This window comes from Pholis gunnellus (assembly GCF_910591455.1).
Source record: "Pholis gunnellus genome assembly, chromosome: 6".
NCBI classification, from domain to species: Eukaryota; Metazoa; Chordata; class Actinopteri; order Perciformes; family Pholidae; genus Pholis; species Pholis gunnellus.
This window is the reverse complement of record NC_136532.1, coordinates 5,946,275-5,961,249: the sequence shown is the minus strand read 5'-3', so window position 1 is coordinate 5,961,249 and position 14,975 is coordinate 5,946,275. Positions and strand designations below refer to the sequence as shown.

General features: G+C 41.3%; 4 protein-coding genes across 4 annotated transcripts; 3 read left to right on the top strand and 1 right to left on the bottom strand.

Annotated features, from left to right (window-relative positions):
* Positions 1–357: 357 nt before the first annotated feature.
* cUnh22orf39 (chromosome Un C22orf39 homolog) lies at positions 358–2,253 on the top strand. Its single transcript, XM_079161616.1, has 3 exons — positions 358–406; positions 1,164–1,331; positions 1,491–2,253. Exons 1-3 carry the CDS (start codon positions 377–379, stop codon positions 1,620–1,622), a joined length of 330 nt encoding a protein of 109 aa, XP_079017742.1. The 5' UTR covers positions 358–376; the 3' UTR covers positions 1,623–2,253.
* Positions 2,254–2,322: 69 nt separating this feature from the next.
* On the bottom strand, positions 2,323–4,408 carry mrpl40 (mitochondrial ribosomal protein L40). Its single transcript, XM_079161615.1, has 5 exons — positions 4,280–4,408; positions 4,067–4,150; positions 3,433–3,588; positions 2,921–3,002; positions 2,323–2,790 (listed from the first exon to the last, which is right to left on the bottom strand). The coding sequence occupies exons 1-5, from the start codon at positions 4,339–4,341 to the stop codon at positions 2,563–2,565; spliced, it is 612 nt and encodes a 203-aa protein (XP_079017741.1). The 5' UTR covers positions 4,342–4,408; the 3' UTR covers positions 2,323–2,562.
* Positions 4,409–4,691: 283 nt separating this feature from the next.
* acaa2 (acetyl-CoA acyltransferase 2) lies at positions 4,692–9,447 on the top strand. The gene is made up of 10 exons (XM_079161698.1): positions 4,692–4,820; positions 6,086–6,252; positions 6,392–6,520; positions 6,725–6,841; positions 6,997–7,144; positions 7,264–7,439; positions 8,093–8,222; positions 8,347–8,417; positions 8,869–9,023; positions 9,147–9,447. The coding sequence occupies exons 1-10, from the start codon at positions 4,805–4,807 to the stop codon at positions 9,226–9,228; spliced, it is 1,191 nt and encodes a 396-aa protein (XP_079017824.1). The 5' UTR covers positions 4,692–4,804; the 3' UTR covers positions 9,229–9,447.
* Positions 9,448–11,291: 1,844 nt separating this feature from the next.
* Positions 11,292–13,907, top strand: rpl6 (ribosomal protein L6). The gene is made up of 6 exons (XM_079161164.1): positions 11,292–11,463; positions 11,562–11,660; positions 11,830–11,973; positions 13,259–13,307; positions 13,430–13,614; positions 13,724–13,907. Exons 1-6 carry the CDS (start codon positions 11,317–11,319, stop codon positions 13,874–13,876), a joined length of 777 nt encoding a protein of 258 aa, XP_079017290.1. The 5' UTR covers positions 11,292–11,316; the 3' UTR covers positions 13,877–13,907.
* The last annotated feature ends 1,068 nt before the right edge of the window (positions 13,908–14,975 follow it).

The window sequence follows — 14,975 nt, the reverse complement described above, 5'->3', positions numbered from 1 at the left end:
ATGTTCCTATGGCATTTTTCTTGACTTGGAATTAGACACATTTCCAAAAAAGCAGACGTGTTATGTCTGGTTGTCCAGTTCTAATTAGACAGTGTAATGGCAGGATGAATTGACGAGTAATAAGCAAGTAATGCATACTTTATAACACCAACAGATGGTGGAAAAACAAAGATGTCAAAGAAGAGATGTCCATATTTGTCCAAAACAGGTTCTTGTTTTAACACATGCAGGATAACTTTAAATAAATCATTCATGTTTTGGTTTTATTTTGGTGTTTGCTGTCCGAAAGTGTTTAGTGAGTATTTTGAATGGGCTTTTATTTTGAAATGTACTCGAACCGGAAGTTGTGTCGCTGTATTTGCTAGCGCGGCTAGCAATGGACCGGTCTGGAAAAGACGCGTGGAGGGTAATTTAACAATTCTTGTGTTGTTAGCTACATTTTATGATCTGTTTTCATCTACCCTGTTTGTGTTAGTCCTGATTATGAATGACAAATGACAAATCTGACCCAAAATAGTTACCACGGTGATTAACATTAGCTATCGTTGCTAAATTGCCCTTAGCTAGCAATAAGCAATGTCAGGTAAAGAGGAGGTCTTAACAGAAACGTTTAGCGTGATCTGATTCATAGTTTGATTTGACATCCATCGTTACTGATCTACAAAAGACTACATGTTAACGTAGTTAGATACATGTAACGCTGGATCAGCCACAGCAAACTGAGGTTCATAAACATTAGCGACCAAAGGGAGGTGCTGTCAGACTTTTATTTTCCTTTTTTCCTCTATTTAAAGTAACGTTTAGTCAACACTATTGCATTTAAAAAAAGTAATAAACAGTATTACATACAAACGATGTTTACGAAGGCGTCTTGTTAGTGGATTCATTAACTACCCCCAATATAACTGTTACCTTCATGTTTTAAATAAGACATTATGAAATAAATCGTATGAATAATAGACAAAATAAAAGCCTTAGCCAGCTGCACAAGTTAGGCACTCCCCAGGTTAATCCTGTATTATGTCTTACACGAGCTTGTTAGATGTAACCAGTAAAGTGGACGTGATGCAGTCGCTCTCCAGAGACACAACAGTGGAGGGTGAAAATATAACTTGGAACAAGTTGTGCTTGGTGATGAGTCCTGCTTTTGTCTGCTTGTGCAGCCGCCCCGAGCCTGTGATGACTACTGGAGTGAATTCAGACATTGCAAAAGCTTGAAGAACCGTTTTCACCACTATTACACGTACGGCACCGCGCCATCCTGCCAGCAGTGGAAGGAGGACTACCACACCTGCAGAGAGTGGGAGAAACACAGAGCCGCTGAATCCAAGGTACAGCGTCAGAAAGTCACGTGGTTTCAATTGTAAAAAACCTGCGATCAAACTGATAATATGCATGGTGTCTTAATCTGAATGACCTGAAGAACCAAGAAAAAAATCTATAGCTTGAGATGATGATCCATTTTCACACGTAACCTATCTGTGTTGCAGGAAGCCTTGCAGAAGAGTGAAAGGAACAGAGTGGCAGAGCAGAGAAACTTCACCCCGGTGTGGGACCTGAGGCGAGAGCCTCCCAGAGACTGGCACATGCCGCTGAACCAGGAAAAGCCTCAGGACTCATGATGTCACTGTTGACCTGACAAGAGACACTGGTCACTTGATGTCATGTCGAGCTGTATTCAGTGAGCTGCTGTGTGAAAACAGGCGTGCACGTTCCAACAGCGGTAGCAGCACCTAGTGCCCACTGACCAGTATGACAGCATCTGTATTTATCCAGCAAATTACAAGATCTCTCCGAAAGCATTGTTGTCGTCATAAATTATTAATTCTTTAAGGCTCATGTAAAAAAATACAAATGCCTGCAATCACAGACTTGCTGTAAATTAGTTTAAAGATGTATTTCCTTGTTTTTCTGTGTTAAGCGTGAGAAATGCAGAATATTGGGTCAAATAATGCAATGGATACATTTTGAAGATTAAATGTATTTCATCCAAGTAATGAAGTATCTGTTGTGTTTCCATAAGGCTGAGATTAATAATGAATGCTGCACTAGAAAACACTTTTGAAGGCATTAAATAGGAGAGTTGGCCACAGTAAAGCCTGTCAACATTTCTCAGAAGCACCGTAGTCTCTTCAGGCTGTGCTGTAGATACTTCTGTGATTAATATATTATGAATGCAATAATATAACAAAATTCAGCTTTACAGCTTCAACTCATAGCAGTTTTCTGTCTCATTTCTGTGATCATAGTATTTCCTAAAATTACACGAGGTGTAAAAATATTTTTGAACAAATTTGATCAATAAAAACTTATTTTATTTCCTGTTTCTTCCATGTTTTATACAGAGACTTGAATGTGGAGGAAAAATAACACCATTCATAATTTCCATGAATGTTGCATTTGATACAGACATGAATCAACTGAGGTGACCAATTCAAGAAAGAAAAAGAAAAACATATTTGCAAAGTGTCCTTCACATGAAGGCTGCATGTTGGCTTAATGAATCATGTACAAACAAGGACACTAAATACACAGGCTGCACCCACAGCCCTCCCTTGTCCATCACTGTGTGTAAACTTTAGTAATGTTGTTGTATTTCCCATCTGGAGCGTCATATTTGCTCTTCGGCGGTGTGTAGACAGGACCGTCTTGAGTGAAGGGAAACAGAAGGGGGTCTGGCTTCAGCGCCGCCTGGTACAGCTCCTCAGACTCCAACTTCAGCTCCTCCAGCGCCTCCCTCTGTGCTTCTAGAGAAAGCTCAACAGCCTGCACTTCAGCCATGTGCTGCTCCTGCAAGAGCAAAGACAGAAGAGCGCATCAAATATAGCCCACTAAGTGTGCATTTTGGAGAGCAGAGGTCAGAAACAAGATTTTGCCATAAAAGCTTAGGCGATGTGGGTGTGATAGGTTAAGTGGTGACCTGTTTGTATCGACACCACTCCTTCAGCAGCAGGGCGCGACCCTCACTTTCTTCAAATGACAGCCTGGGTGCAGAGCGTACCCTTTGTATGAGAATAAGAAACATCAATTTACAGCACTTTAAAGTCAGTGAGCACTAAATAGCAAGGAAAGAACAAAAAGGTACAGTAAGTCAAACAAAAAGGAGGACAGATGATACATAAACGGCAAATGTGTCCATAAAATGTTGTTTTAATGTCTGCCAGCCTTAATGCCAGAGGACTTTGTGTAGTTCATTTACTGTTTGGAACAGACAGTATCTACGATCTTGTTCAACAACTGTTGTGGTAATTTAAGTCACATCCATCCCTAAACCCTAGAGGTGATCAACACAAATGTAAAACTTTTAGCCATCTTCAGCCTGGGTACCCCAAAGAAACTGATTTTTACACATTAAAACTCAAGAGTGTTTTAAACTCTGATGTCAACTGGATCTTTGGAGAACAGACCGAGATTCAGTGAAATGAGCTGTACCTTGTTTCATCCAAGCATTTGGTCGGAGTGATGAGGTCCTCTATGGGGATAAGCTCAGGCGCGACCTTCTCCAGCTTCTTCAGCTTTTTTCTCATCCTCTCCTTCAACATCTGCTCCCTTCTTGGGTCCACTTTTTTCTTCTTCTTGGGCTCCGCTCTTGAACACAAAGCACAGCTCTGTGAGCATATTAAACCGCAAGATATATTTTAAAGTAAATCTGGGAAACGTATATTGATACCGTGACATGAAACATGATATTGTCTGTGATCTAAACAGATACAAATGGCGTCACATCAAGTAGTTTTCAGTGTTGACTTGAGCGTAAATTGTGAATTATTTTGATTGTCAGCTGTTTGGGTCATTATGAGGCAACAATGCCATTCTCTGGTTCCAGCCTCAAATGTAAAGACTGCATCGCTTATTTGCTTTTCTCCATTTGATATCATCATAAATGACATTTATGACATCAAGACGTCCCTTTGGATTCTGGAAACTTGAGGTTAACAGTTTTGAGCATTAATTGATTAAAACAAAAGATATGATCAATTAAATGTAGGATCTGTTCCCAACAAAATAGCAATTCATCAAACAAAAAACAATTGACATGCAGACAAACTGGGACTTTTGCTCATACCTCAGTGGAGCAGATGTCTTCAGTGTCCTCACTGGTGCGAACCAAGGACTCTGTGCAGCATGATGATGTTCTCCCAACAGGAAGCTGTAAAACGACGAGCAACTGTCAACCACAGAAGTGATTAGCAGCATCTCTCTACTGAATAACCTTAGCTATGTTAGCTCCAGGTAGCTAGTAGCTACATTGTTAGCCGGTCGTACTGCAAACACTCACCTTGACGGAGCGGTCTGTCGGGACAACACCCTGCAGAGACAGCGCGTTAAAGCAACAGACATGTCTCCACTGTTTCACTTTAAAAACCCTTGCTTCGCCTGTCCCCCAAGGATGCTGTGCTGTCCCCTTGCTCGCACGATAGCCAGACGTGGCGCGAGAAGATGACGTTGTCGAGCTCTCCCGCTGACAATTTCACGGGCACACTTTCGTGTATTTTGTTTGTGCAAACAATTACATACAATGCATTAAATATAGAATACTTTGTAAATAAAACCAATTATAAAATGACGCAAGACGTTATTGTTTTTAACGGTTTAATAATGTCGTAGTTTGAATATATATATATATGTAACATTTTTGTCGAATCTTACTGGACGAGTGGAAAGTTGGCGGCTGAAGTATTTAGAGGAAAGGTCGCAGTTCTTTTTTCCTCATTCAGCACGGACTCATCCAGAGAACAGTGAAACGAGAAGATACGAGTGGAAGAGTTTGATCCTGACAGTGGTGTTTCGATCATTCTGCATCATGGCGCTCCTCAGAGGTAAACAAACGTGTTTCAGTTCAGCAGGAGGCGAAGAAAAGCAGGTGGACCTTTGAAATGGTTAATGTTGGGGCTTAATTTCTCCTATTTGTGTCTCAGTGTAGGATTACCAGTGACCTAAAATGAATGAAGTTATCTCTGAAAGTTGAGTTTATGTAATTATATGTCAGTAGATGTGTTTTTCAACGTCACTGTGAAATAGGTGAAAGGTGACAAGATGGTGTCAAGATCATTAACAGCTTGTCGATAGCTTGTCCACAGTTACCTTTCGATCCACTGGAAAATAATAATATTAATAATAATCTCACTTAATTACCTCCAGTGAGGGAGGGAAGGAAAGGAGAAGTACAACAATTTCTTACAGAGCGACCTATGAAAGTGAATATTAGTTCAGATTTATTCCACTTAAAATTGTCTGCATTTTATTATTTAAAATGAATTGGCATTAACTTTAGTAAGGCATTACATTATCGTTACAAATACGGCATTGGATTGAAAATATTGTGTCACTAACGTGTAAGCAGCAGCTGGCAGGTCAACTTGACTTGATATTAACCTCTGACATGTAGTGGAGTGGAAGTGTTAAGTAACGTAAAAGTAAAATACAAGTACTGCTAAACTTTAATATAGTTACTTGTGCAAATACAACTGTACACATTTCACAACACTAAACACACTCCTCCAGCACGAGTCATCTGTTGACTAATGACATGTATCATGTCATTAGTCAACAGTTCAATGTCTGATTAAACACTAGAAGGCATATCAACACAGTATTTCACGATGACCATCATACTCATAACACCTAGTGACTTGGGTTTTATGAAACAAGATTGAATGCAAGTACATACTTGTATATAATAATAAAAGACATTTTAATTACTTATTTTCTCTTTCTGAGGATTTGCACATGAAGCAAGTTGCAGAAGATGTAAACCCTTTGTTTAATATACGGTATGTTTCTTATAAAGAAGTTCCAGTTTCACTGTTGTAATTTACAGCCCTTATCGATGGGCATCATTTAAAAAAATAAATAAATCCAGATGTAGTTACGTACTCCTCTTGTCCCTCCAGTCCAGTTTTATCCATTTGATGTTATTTTCCCTGTTATACTGCATCTTCATCTTCTTCATCTCAGTGCACGGGCTGTATCGACCATCTCTGACAGTGTGCACCGCCCAGTACCTCCTGACCCCGTGACCCTGGGCTGTGGCTCAGTGGTGGGTGCTTTAAAGTCAAACTCTTTGTTTGTTTTTCATCTGCAGGTGTATTTGTTGTAGCTGCCAAGCGCACTCCGTTTGGCACCTATGGTGGCGTGCTGAAGGATCACAGTGCAACAGACTTGGCTGAGCATGCAGCCAAAGCCGCCCTCGCAGCGGGGGGCGTGGCTCCAGAACTTGTAAACAGTGTCATCATGGGAAATGTCATGCAGGTACCCAAAATCTAACAGATCCACAGCTACAATGAATAGATCACTACTACAATCGCGTGAACATCTTGACGAGTGCACTTGATGTTGTCCTCACTGTTTAGTTTCATCTATCCCCCCCCCCCCCCCCCCCCGATTTCAGAGCTCAGCTGATGCACCCTACATTGCTCGTCATGTGGGTCTGAGGTGTGGGGTTCCGATCCCAGTGCCCGCTCTCACTGTGAACAGACTCTGTGGATCTGGTTTTCAGTCCATCATCAATGGTGCTCAAGTAAGCACTCCACCGAGAACAAAAACATTCTGGCAGAAAATACAAAGAAGAATAAATCATAATATTATGCACTACGTGTATAATATATACAACATACGTTTATGTTTACATATATGTGTAAAAGAACGTACGTTAGTAAGAGCACAATATATCAGATGCACGTAATGTGTCTCATCTTTGGTCTGTTACCTTGTGTGCTTGTAGGAGATCTGCCTCAGGGAGTCCGAGGTGGTCCTGTGCGGAGGCTCAGAGAGTATGAGTCAGGCCCCGTACGCTGTTCGCAACATACGATTTGGTACAAAGTTTGGACTCGATCTCAAGGTTGGCTTCTTGTTGATTTTTCTCTGCTCTCTAATCCCCAAACACTTGACACAAATGTACATGAGACGCCGAGAACCGCTTGTTTTTAAACTCCTGAAGCTTTTGATGCAAAGATAAAAATACAATAAAAAAAACGTTCCTCGTCTTCCTGACAGCTAGAGGACACCCTGTGGGCGGGCCTGACTGACCTGCACATCAAAATCCCAATGGGCATCACAGCCGAAAACCTGGCGGAGAAATACCAGATCACACGAGAAGAAGTTGATAACTATGCATACCAGACACAACAGCGGTGGAAGGCAGGTAAGACGGGTTTCGTTCTTTGATATATTTTTCAAAATAATCACAATATGCTCACCTCGTTAAGAAGTTAACTTTGCAGCTCATTCTTAATAGTGAAATCGTACCTGTTCTATTCACAGCTCACGAGGCTGGTTACTTCACAGCGGAAATTGCTCCCATCGATGTGAAAGCTAGGAAAGGCAAGGTGTCCATGACCCATGATGAACACCCTCGTCCACAGACCACTATGGAACAGTTTGCCAAAATGCCTACTGTCTTCAAGAAGGGAGGGACTGTTACCGCTGCCAACGCTTCGGTGAGTTCACGCCTTACTGCCACGTGTGTGTGTGTGTAAACAGCCTGGCTGAGAGTGAGCCTGGGACTTTAGGGAGCTGTGTTTCCCACAGGATTTAGCAACACCGTGGTGGGCGGACCTTGGAGGGGGGGCTCCGGGGCATGCTCCCCCGGAAGAACAATTTAAATGCATCAATCTGGTGCACTTTGAGTGCAAAATGAATGGGATAGATCTTTGAAGAACTTTGTGCTCTTGTAAACAATTGTGTGCTTTAGTAAACAATGTAATCATAAACACATTTGTTGTATGGATATGAATGGCACGGCAAAAAAGTCTCACCCACAAAGCATGGTAAGCGCTTGAAGCCTGAGGGCCTCTAGTAGTTAGCTCACTTTTTAAACACCAAGGGGCCTGGGGGCTCTCCCACTGAAAGCAGTAAGGGGTCTGGGGGGCCCTAGTGGTTAACTCGCCCTATAGTCACCCAGGGGTCTCTTGGGCAGCTTGTACTGTGCACACTGAGGGCCCTGGGGTTCAGAGGCACTGGCCCCTCTGGCCCGGTCCACAACCATAATCCAACAGTGCTGTCTCAACTTCATGCAACTATTGTTACTGTCTGCCACCATGGGAAGTGACTGACTATTACTAAATCTACCCCTCTCTCCTTTAATCTCCAGGGCGTATCTGATGGTGCTGCTGCTGTGGTGATTGCAAGTGAAGATGCGCTGAGTGAACACAAGCTCACTCCTCTGGCCAGAATTGTGGCCTATCATGTTTCAGGCTGTGACCCGAGCATTATGGGAATTGGTAAGGGACACCACTGTTTTGGAGATGTAATTTAATCCCTTTGGACTAAGTGGAATGAATGACTGTTGTGGTATTTGGTTATTTTAAAGAAAGAATTTTCTCTGGTGTCTTTTAAACATCTTAGGTCCCGTTCCAGCAATCACAGAAGCTCTTAAAAAAGCCGGTCTGACTCTCAACGACATGGATCTTGTGGAGGTTTGTTATCAGTGAAACTCTAATCTTTGTGACTTTCTCCATCAGATTGTGTCATACATTTCATCAGTGTTGGAAGAAGTAGTCAGAAGCACCAATACGCAGTCTAAAAAACATTCCATTACAAGTCCTGCATTTAGAAATGTACTGATATAAAAGTACACAAGTATTATCAGCAAAATATACTTAAGTAAGTATCAGAAGTAAAAGTGAAATGTCCCCTGAGACTGATATACTCTGCGTGCGTGTGTCCACCCCTGTGTCTGTCCGCGGCTAATCTCGCACTCTGCTGCCGCAAACAGCAAAATATTGTGGGACGTATTCATTAAATCACACAATGCAAAGTGGTTGTTGCAGACACACCCAGGGGGAGATCTGCACTCTACTAAGTGCACCTTTCTAGTTGTTGTTGTTGTTATGCAGTTGTGTCACTGATGTCATTTGCTTTGCACAGGTGAACGAAGCGTTCGCGCCTCAGTATCTGGCTGTCGCTAAGGCTCTTGGACTGGATCCAGCGAAAAGCAACGTTAACGGTGGAGCTATTGCCATCGGACATCCTCTCGGTGCTTCTGGAGCGCGTATCACTGCCCACCTGGTTCATGAGCTCAGGTGATTTTGTTTTTTAGTAATTACAGCTGTTGTGTACAGTTGCGGCATTTGCCCAAAATAGGTGGTTATCAGTATCAGGTGATATGTCTGCATGGCTTTAATTATGATCTTTGTTTTTGACAGGCGACGAGGAGGCAGGTACGCTGTTGGCTCTGCCTGCATCGGGGGTGGTCAGGGTATCGCCATCATTCTCGAAAAGTACTGACCCAAGAAGCTGCCCGTATCAGAAGAAGTACTGCTGAAGAATGTCTTGCCTCACTGTTGAAGATTTTTTGGAAAACCCTTTCACGTTCACATGAAATGTCAAATGCTGTTCGGTTTTTCCCTGGCACAAAAAGATAACTCAACATTCATTTTTTGCTGCTTACTTTTACTTCTTTCAATGTAATTGTACAAAAAAAGTGTAATAAATGTTTCAGTCCAGTATTGCCTTGGAAGCCCTGTGAAGATAAAGAGCTACTGCACATTTCTGTGCTCGATGCCCAAGAGGGCAAGAGACTGTTTGTGTCCGTACCCGAGACACAGAGCTAGGTTCTTGGTCACATTAACATGTGTGGCATATTATTAACTCACAGAGGACAGTTTGTGTTGCATTATAGTAGAGTCAGAAAGGGACTCTGAACTCTGATGTTTTTCTTTACAATCTTCTCTATCACTCCATTAACAGGGATCATTATTTCCAGGACGTATGTCTGACCTGTGATGGCTCCAGCAAAAACTGATTTTGTATATCTGCGTCAAAGAATCGCAATAAATAACATTTTAAAAAAAGTGTGCTTTTGAAGTTTTCATGATCAGCCCTTGACAGCAAGCAACCACTGCTATTTTTTTCTAGATTAGGAGGGAATTTTAAGATTAAGATTTAACAAACAGACAATACTTGTTCTTATTTTAGTTTTATTCTAGATATAATAATCTTTACAAAAGTAGTTTGATTGTTTTGTTATAAATGGTTTTAGGAAAGCTTATAACATATCACCATAGAGAAAGGGGAACTGAATGTACTGAATGATATTTTATATGAGACATTCATGTACTCAATGTTAGTAACCACTCCCTTAAAACATTTTTTGAAAGTTGACAAAAGTTTGGAATTGGTGTGTTCGATTTGATCTGGGAAAATATATTTTATGCTTTGCTGTCACTGAGATTGTTTAAGGATTTAAGAAAAGTACAACGTTACATTGTTTGTTGTCCTTTACTTATGTTGTTTTTATTTATTTAGAAGCTCTATGCAAGCATTACTTGTTTTATTGTTTGTATCAGCAGACAAAACAATACTATATAGAGATAAATGTGTTTACTAAAGCAACTAAAATCTAACTAGAAAATGTGTAATGTTATTTGTTGAAAACAATTTCAATGTTGATTTAATTTCAAATTTACAATGAGAATTAAGGGGAAATGTGTGCAGGACTTCAAGGACCAACACATGCTTGAAACGCGACGCAATTACGTAAACGTCATCGTGCAGCGTCAATATATACGTCACATCCCCGGATGTCGTTCTTTTTTCCGTAGCAAAGGTAAGACAGGCTTGCCTTCATTTTTCTGGTGGAATAAAATCTGTGTTCATCTGCGTTACAGAATAAAAATATTCGTCTCAAAACACAAGGAAAGGAATCCTTATATCAAGACGATACGTTAGCCATCGTTATGGCTGCGATTTGTCCGTGGTGTTTCTTTGATAATTAATAGTTTAGTGTATCTGCAGTCCGAGGCCGCCGGCTAGCCTTCGTGCTGTAACGCTAGCTAACTAGCTAGCTAGCTTATATAAACGTGTTGTCGGTAGATGCTGTGCTGTTGAGCCACACCATTCCTCACATTTTACGTTCTCACTTAGAACATTAAAGTTAAATTGTAATTTTGAGAAAACTAAGTGGTTCGTGAATCAGTAAGGCGACCCTTCTGTGCTATGTTGCTAATTGCTAGTGAACGTCACATCTCATGCTTGTTGTGCATTGGCGATGGCTGTGGGGTTGAGCACTCAACCAAACTCATTTTACTTAATAACGTAGTCGTTTGACGTTAACCTATGTTATCTTACTCTTTCCATGTAATGTATTGTCAATTAGGAACACTATTTTCATAAAGGCTGTAGTATTAATGTAAAAGCTAGTTGTCTCTGCATGATACCAGAACCATTGAACTACAGCATACAATGTACTATCCAACCAAAGCTGGTATAATATTGGTTATTAAATGTGAATCATTTCAAATAGAATCCGTTGACATTGTTACATGCATTATTGCAAGTTTGTGTACTAACCTCTGTTGTACTTTTCTGTGTCAGATGGCAGAGGGCGACAAGAAAGCTCCCAAGAAGAAGCACGGGAGCCGGAACCCGGTTCTGGCCCGGGGCATCGGCCGTTACTCCCGGTCCGCTATGTACGCCCGCAGGGCCATGTACAAGCGGAAGTCAAAGATCACTGAGACCAAGGTGAGGGCAGATCTGTGATGGCCAACAAAATGATTAATAAAAGAATACATGTCACACTTTCTTCTGCTTGTATTGATGATAATATGCTCTTGTTTCAGATGGAGAAAAAGGTTAGGACGAAGCCTCAGGCGACTGTTGTCAAGACAGTTGGAGGAGACAAGAATGGAGGCACTCGTGTGGTCAAACTGCGCAAGATGGTAATTATTTCCTATTCAAATTATTGTGAGCACAAGTGGCGTGCAGAGTTTCTATTTCAGGGACAGTGGGTCAGTCCACATTTCATTACAACTTGTCGTATGAGCTGATAAAGAAGTGGGGTACTGGATTTAAAATGCTAACATGTATTTTTGTGTGCTCCTGCTGTAGCCTCGCTACTACCCCACAGAGGATGTCCCCCGTAAGCTGAAGAGCCACGGAAAGAAACCCTTTAGCCAGCACAAGAGGAAGCTGCGCAGCTCCATCACCCCAGGAACGGTCCTCATTCTGCTCACTGGGCGCCACCGTGGAAAGGTGAGAAGAATTTCTAGCACAATAGTTTCCATGTTCTTCAGGATTAGCTGAAATGGCCCAATACAGGTTGTAAAACATACACAAGTATAGTTCTTTGGGTACGCTCAACAGGTGAATATGTAATAGCCCATGTATGATGGAGCAGCCATCGTGTCACACAGGGTACGATTAGAGTCCAATGTTAGGTTTTATTTATCTTTTCTGTTGGCTAGGACTAAAACAGGATGATCATATGTAAACAAAAGGACCTCTCCATAACAATGTGGACGCTGCGTTGTTGTTGGGTTTTTATTATGTAGGATTGTTGCAACAGGAACTGTTGAATGTAGTTAAAACGGTTTGTTCACATCTGGTGTTAGTAACAGATGTCGTTATATTGCATTATAAATTGTGAAGATAACTGAAAAGTTTGTATATGAACACCAGTATACACTAACACCTCTTGCTGTCCAATTATTACTGTTGGGCACTATAAAATATTTCCATCACTGATAGTTTTCCTTTGTTTAGAATGTCAGAACACCTCAAACGTTTTTTTTCATCCACAATAAAATCGTTATTATTGAATCAATACTGTTAGTTTTATGGTTGAACTCGCCCATAATGGCAAAAAACTATTTTGGACAAGAGTACATTTATATCGTGAGATGAAGGTGTTCTCCTTTAAAATCTGTTGATGTTAAAAAAACAACGGATTGAGAGAAATGCCGCCTCGGCATTTAATCTCTTCATGTGACACTTCACTGTACACACTGTTGCTAACACACATTGGCAGTATTCTGGCTAATTGTAATAGAGGTGGACTTGACTTTTTTTAATGAGCTACATGATGGCAGTCCAGCTGTAAGAGACTCCTAGAACACACTGTATCGAAGGCTATTGTGGCCCCTTTAAAAAGAAAAAAATGGTGCATCTTTATTCTACATGAGAAAAATATATTTTCTAGCGTGCGTGACACATCTTTATAATCACACACCCTCGGTGTGCCACAGACATTGTCCCTCTCTCCCACACTAACGCTACACGGGTAAGTTATGGAGGCATGCTAGTGTGCCCACACACACTTTGAGCAGTAGCTGACCTAAATAATGTTTCAGCTGTGAATCTGAAAGGCAGAGAGCGCTCCTGGTGAATTAAGTGTCAAGTAGATGTATTTTTCCGTCTATAGCTTGTCATCAAAGTGGATTGCAGATATTAAATTGGCACATGTGATTATGAGGTCATTAGTGAGCAAGCCCTCAATACAAGAGCTTCATACTAAAGATAACTTGTTTTTGTTCTATAGCGCGTGGTGTTCCTGAAGCAGCTCTCAAGTGGTCTCCTGCTTGTCACTGGTAAGGATGACTGTTCTTAGTGGTTTAGATTGTTCAACATGTATGCACAGTAACTGTAGCACAGCAAGATGGCCATTTACTTTACTCCATCTCTAATGGTTGTATTTTTTGCGTACTTGTAGGCCCTCTTGCTTTGAACAGAGTCCCCCTGCGTAGGGCTCACCAGAAGTTTTCCATTGCCACCAACACCAAAATCGACATCTCTGGCATGAAGATCTCCAAAACTCTGAACGACGCCTACTTCAAGAAGAAGAAGCTGAGGAGACCCCGTCACCAGGAGGGGGAGATCTTTGATACAGAGAAGGAGGTGAACTAACTTGGATATTGTCTTAAATACCAATAGTAATAATACTAATACCATTTTAATGACATTTATGATGCATAACTCATTGGTTTTCTCCTCGTCACCTCTGCAGAAGTACCAGCTGACGGAGCAGAGGAAGGAGGACCAGAAGGCTGTTGACGCTCAGCTCCTGCCCCTCATCAAGAAAGTACCTCAACTCAAAGGGTACCTGCGCTCTTCCTTCTGCCTGTCTAATGGTGTCTTCCCACACAAGTTGGTTTTCTAAATGTGTTGTAATAAAGAGTACCACCGTATAATGCCCTCTCCTGCCTCGTTTGTGCAAATTATAGTACCTATAGATACCTTAAATCAGTGATTCTCAACTGGTTCGCGGGCCTGTTTTTAGTGGGTTGTGGGCCTTTGCTTGGAAAAATATATATACATGTGCTTTTATTTTGAAGATGATTTTTAATGCAGCAGTTATTCACACTCCAGTATTTGGTGTTGATGCCTTGTAATGCTAATAGACCCGCCATTTCATAGTATAGAAGAACACCCACAGTTTGTTTTCATGCTAATTGAGCGAAACGCAAGTACGACACAGAGTACATGAGATAAGGATTTTCTAACATTGAGGGCAAAAACCTGTTTTGTGCCGCGAGGTTCTGGCACAAGAAAGCATGAAGCCGTCAAAACTGAAGGGGCATTTGTTGGAGCAATCCGCAGCAGATAAACTGAAAACTATACCTCTGTCAAATGTCAAGTAGGCGAATTGAAGACATGTCGGATGACATCAGACCACAGCTCGAATTAGGCAAGTGGTCATTCCTTGGATGCATTACAAATAGACAAATCTACAAACGAAGCAGTTTTACTCATTTACGTATGGGACGGGGACTGACGGGAACAATTTCTCTTCACAAGAGAGCTCCCTACACTATGACTGCAGAGGACTTTTACAGCTCAGGTTCAAACTGCACCGTCTTTTCATTAAATACATTTGAGAAGTTGAAAATTTGGGTCGCGGCTTGTCATTAAGGGGTGATGGTTGACCTTGCAGCGAGACCAGTTGAGAACCACTGCCTTAAATGTTTCCAAGCATTTAAATTGCAGCCATCACTGCTACACATTAAAATTATATTACGTTTTTTAACTGAAACAAATGGCACTTTGAATGTGTGAATTTACCATTATCAGGTTTTATAGTGTCATGCAGATGAAATTATTCTTTGCACCTAACTTTGATGTTCTGAAGTGGGTCTTGAAGGTTTGTGCAGTTCTGAAAGCTCACAGGAGCTGCCTGCATGATAAAGTTACTAATGATTTAACACAAGACCCCTGATTGTGCCAGAGGTTTAATACCCTATATTTGGCTTTCCAGACAA

Excerpts from the sequence above, each read along its gene's own strand:
- cUnh22orf39 (XM_079161616.1), top strand. The coding sequence starts at position 377 with ATGGACCGGTCTGGAAAAGACGCGTGGAGG. Across the intron at positions 407-1,163 it reads CTGGAAAAGACGCGTGGAGG|CCGCCCCGAGCCTGTGATGA; the intron begins GTAATTTAACAA and ends CTGCTTGTGCAG. Across the intron at positions 1,332-1,490 it reads ACAGAGCCGCTGAATCCAAG|GAAGCCTTGCAGAAGAGTGA; the intron begins GTACAGCGTCAG and ends TCTGTGTTGCAG.
- mrpl40 (XM_079161615.1), bottom strand. The coding sequence starts at position 4,341 with ATGTCTGTTGCTTTAACGCGCTGTCTCTGCAGGGTGTTGTCCCGACAG. Across the intron at positions 3,589-4,066 it reads AAGACATCTGCTCCACTGAG|AGCGGAGCCCAAGAAGAAGA; the intron begins GTATGAGCAAAA and ends TTTGTGTTCAAG. Across the intron at positions 2,791-2,920 it reads AGTGGTGTCGATACAAACAG|GAGCAGCACATGGCTGAAGT; the intron begins GTCACCACTTAA and ends TTGCTCTTGCAG.
- acaa2 (XM_079161698.1), top strand. Across the intron at positions 6,521-6,724 it reads CCATCATCAATGGTGCTCAA|GAGATCTGCCTCAGGGAGTC; the intron begins GTAAGCACTCCA and ends GTGTGCTTGTAG. Across the intron at positions 8,223-8,346 it reads CCCGAGCATTATGGGAATTG|GTCCCGTTCCAGCAATCACA; the intron begins GTAAGGGACACC and ends TAAACATCTTAG.
- rpl6 (XM_079161164.1), top strand. The coding sequence starts at position 11,317 with ATGGCAGAGGGCGACAAGAAAGCTCCCAAGAAGAAGCACGGGAGCCGG. Across the intron at positions 11,464-11,561 it reads CAAAGATCACTGAGACCAAG|ATGGAGAAAAAGGTTAGGAC; the intron begins GTGAGGGCAGAT and ends CTCTTGTTTCAG. Across the intron at positions 11,661-11,829 it reads TGGTCAAACTGCGCAAGATG|CCTCGCTACTACCCCACAGA; the intron begins GTAATTATTTCC and ends CTCCTGCTGTAG.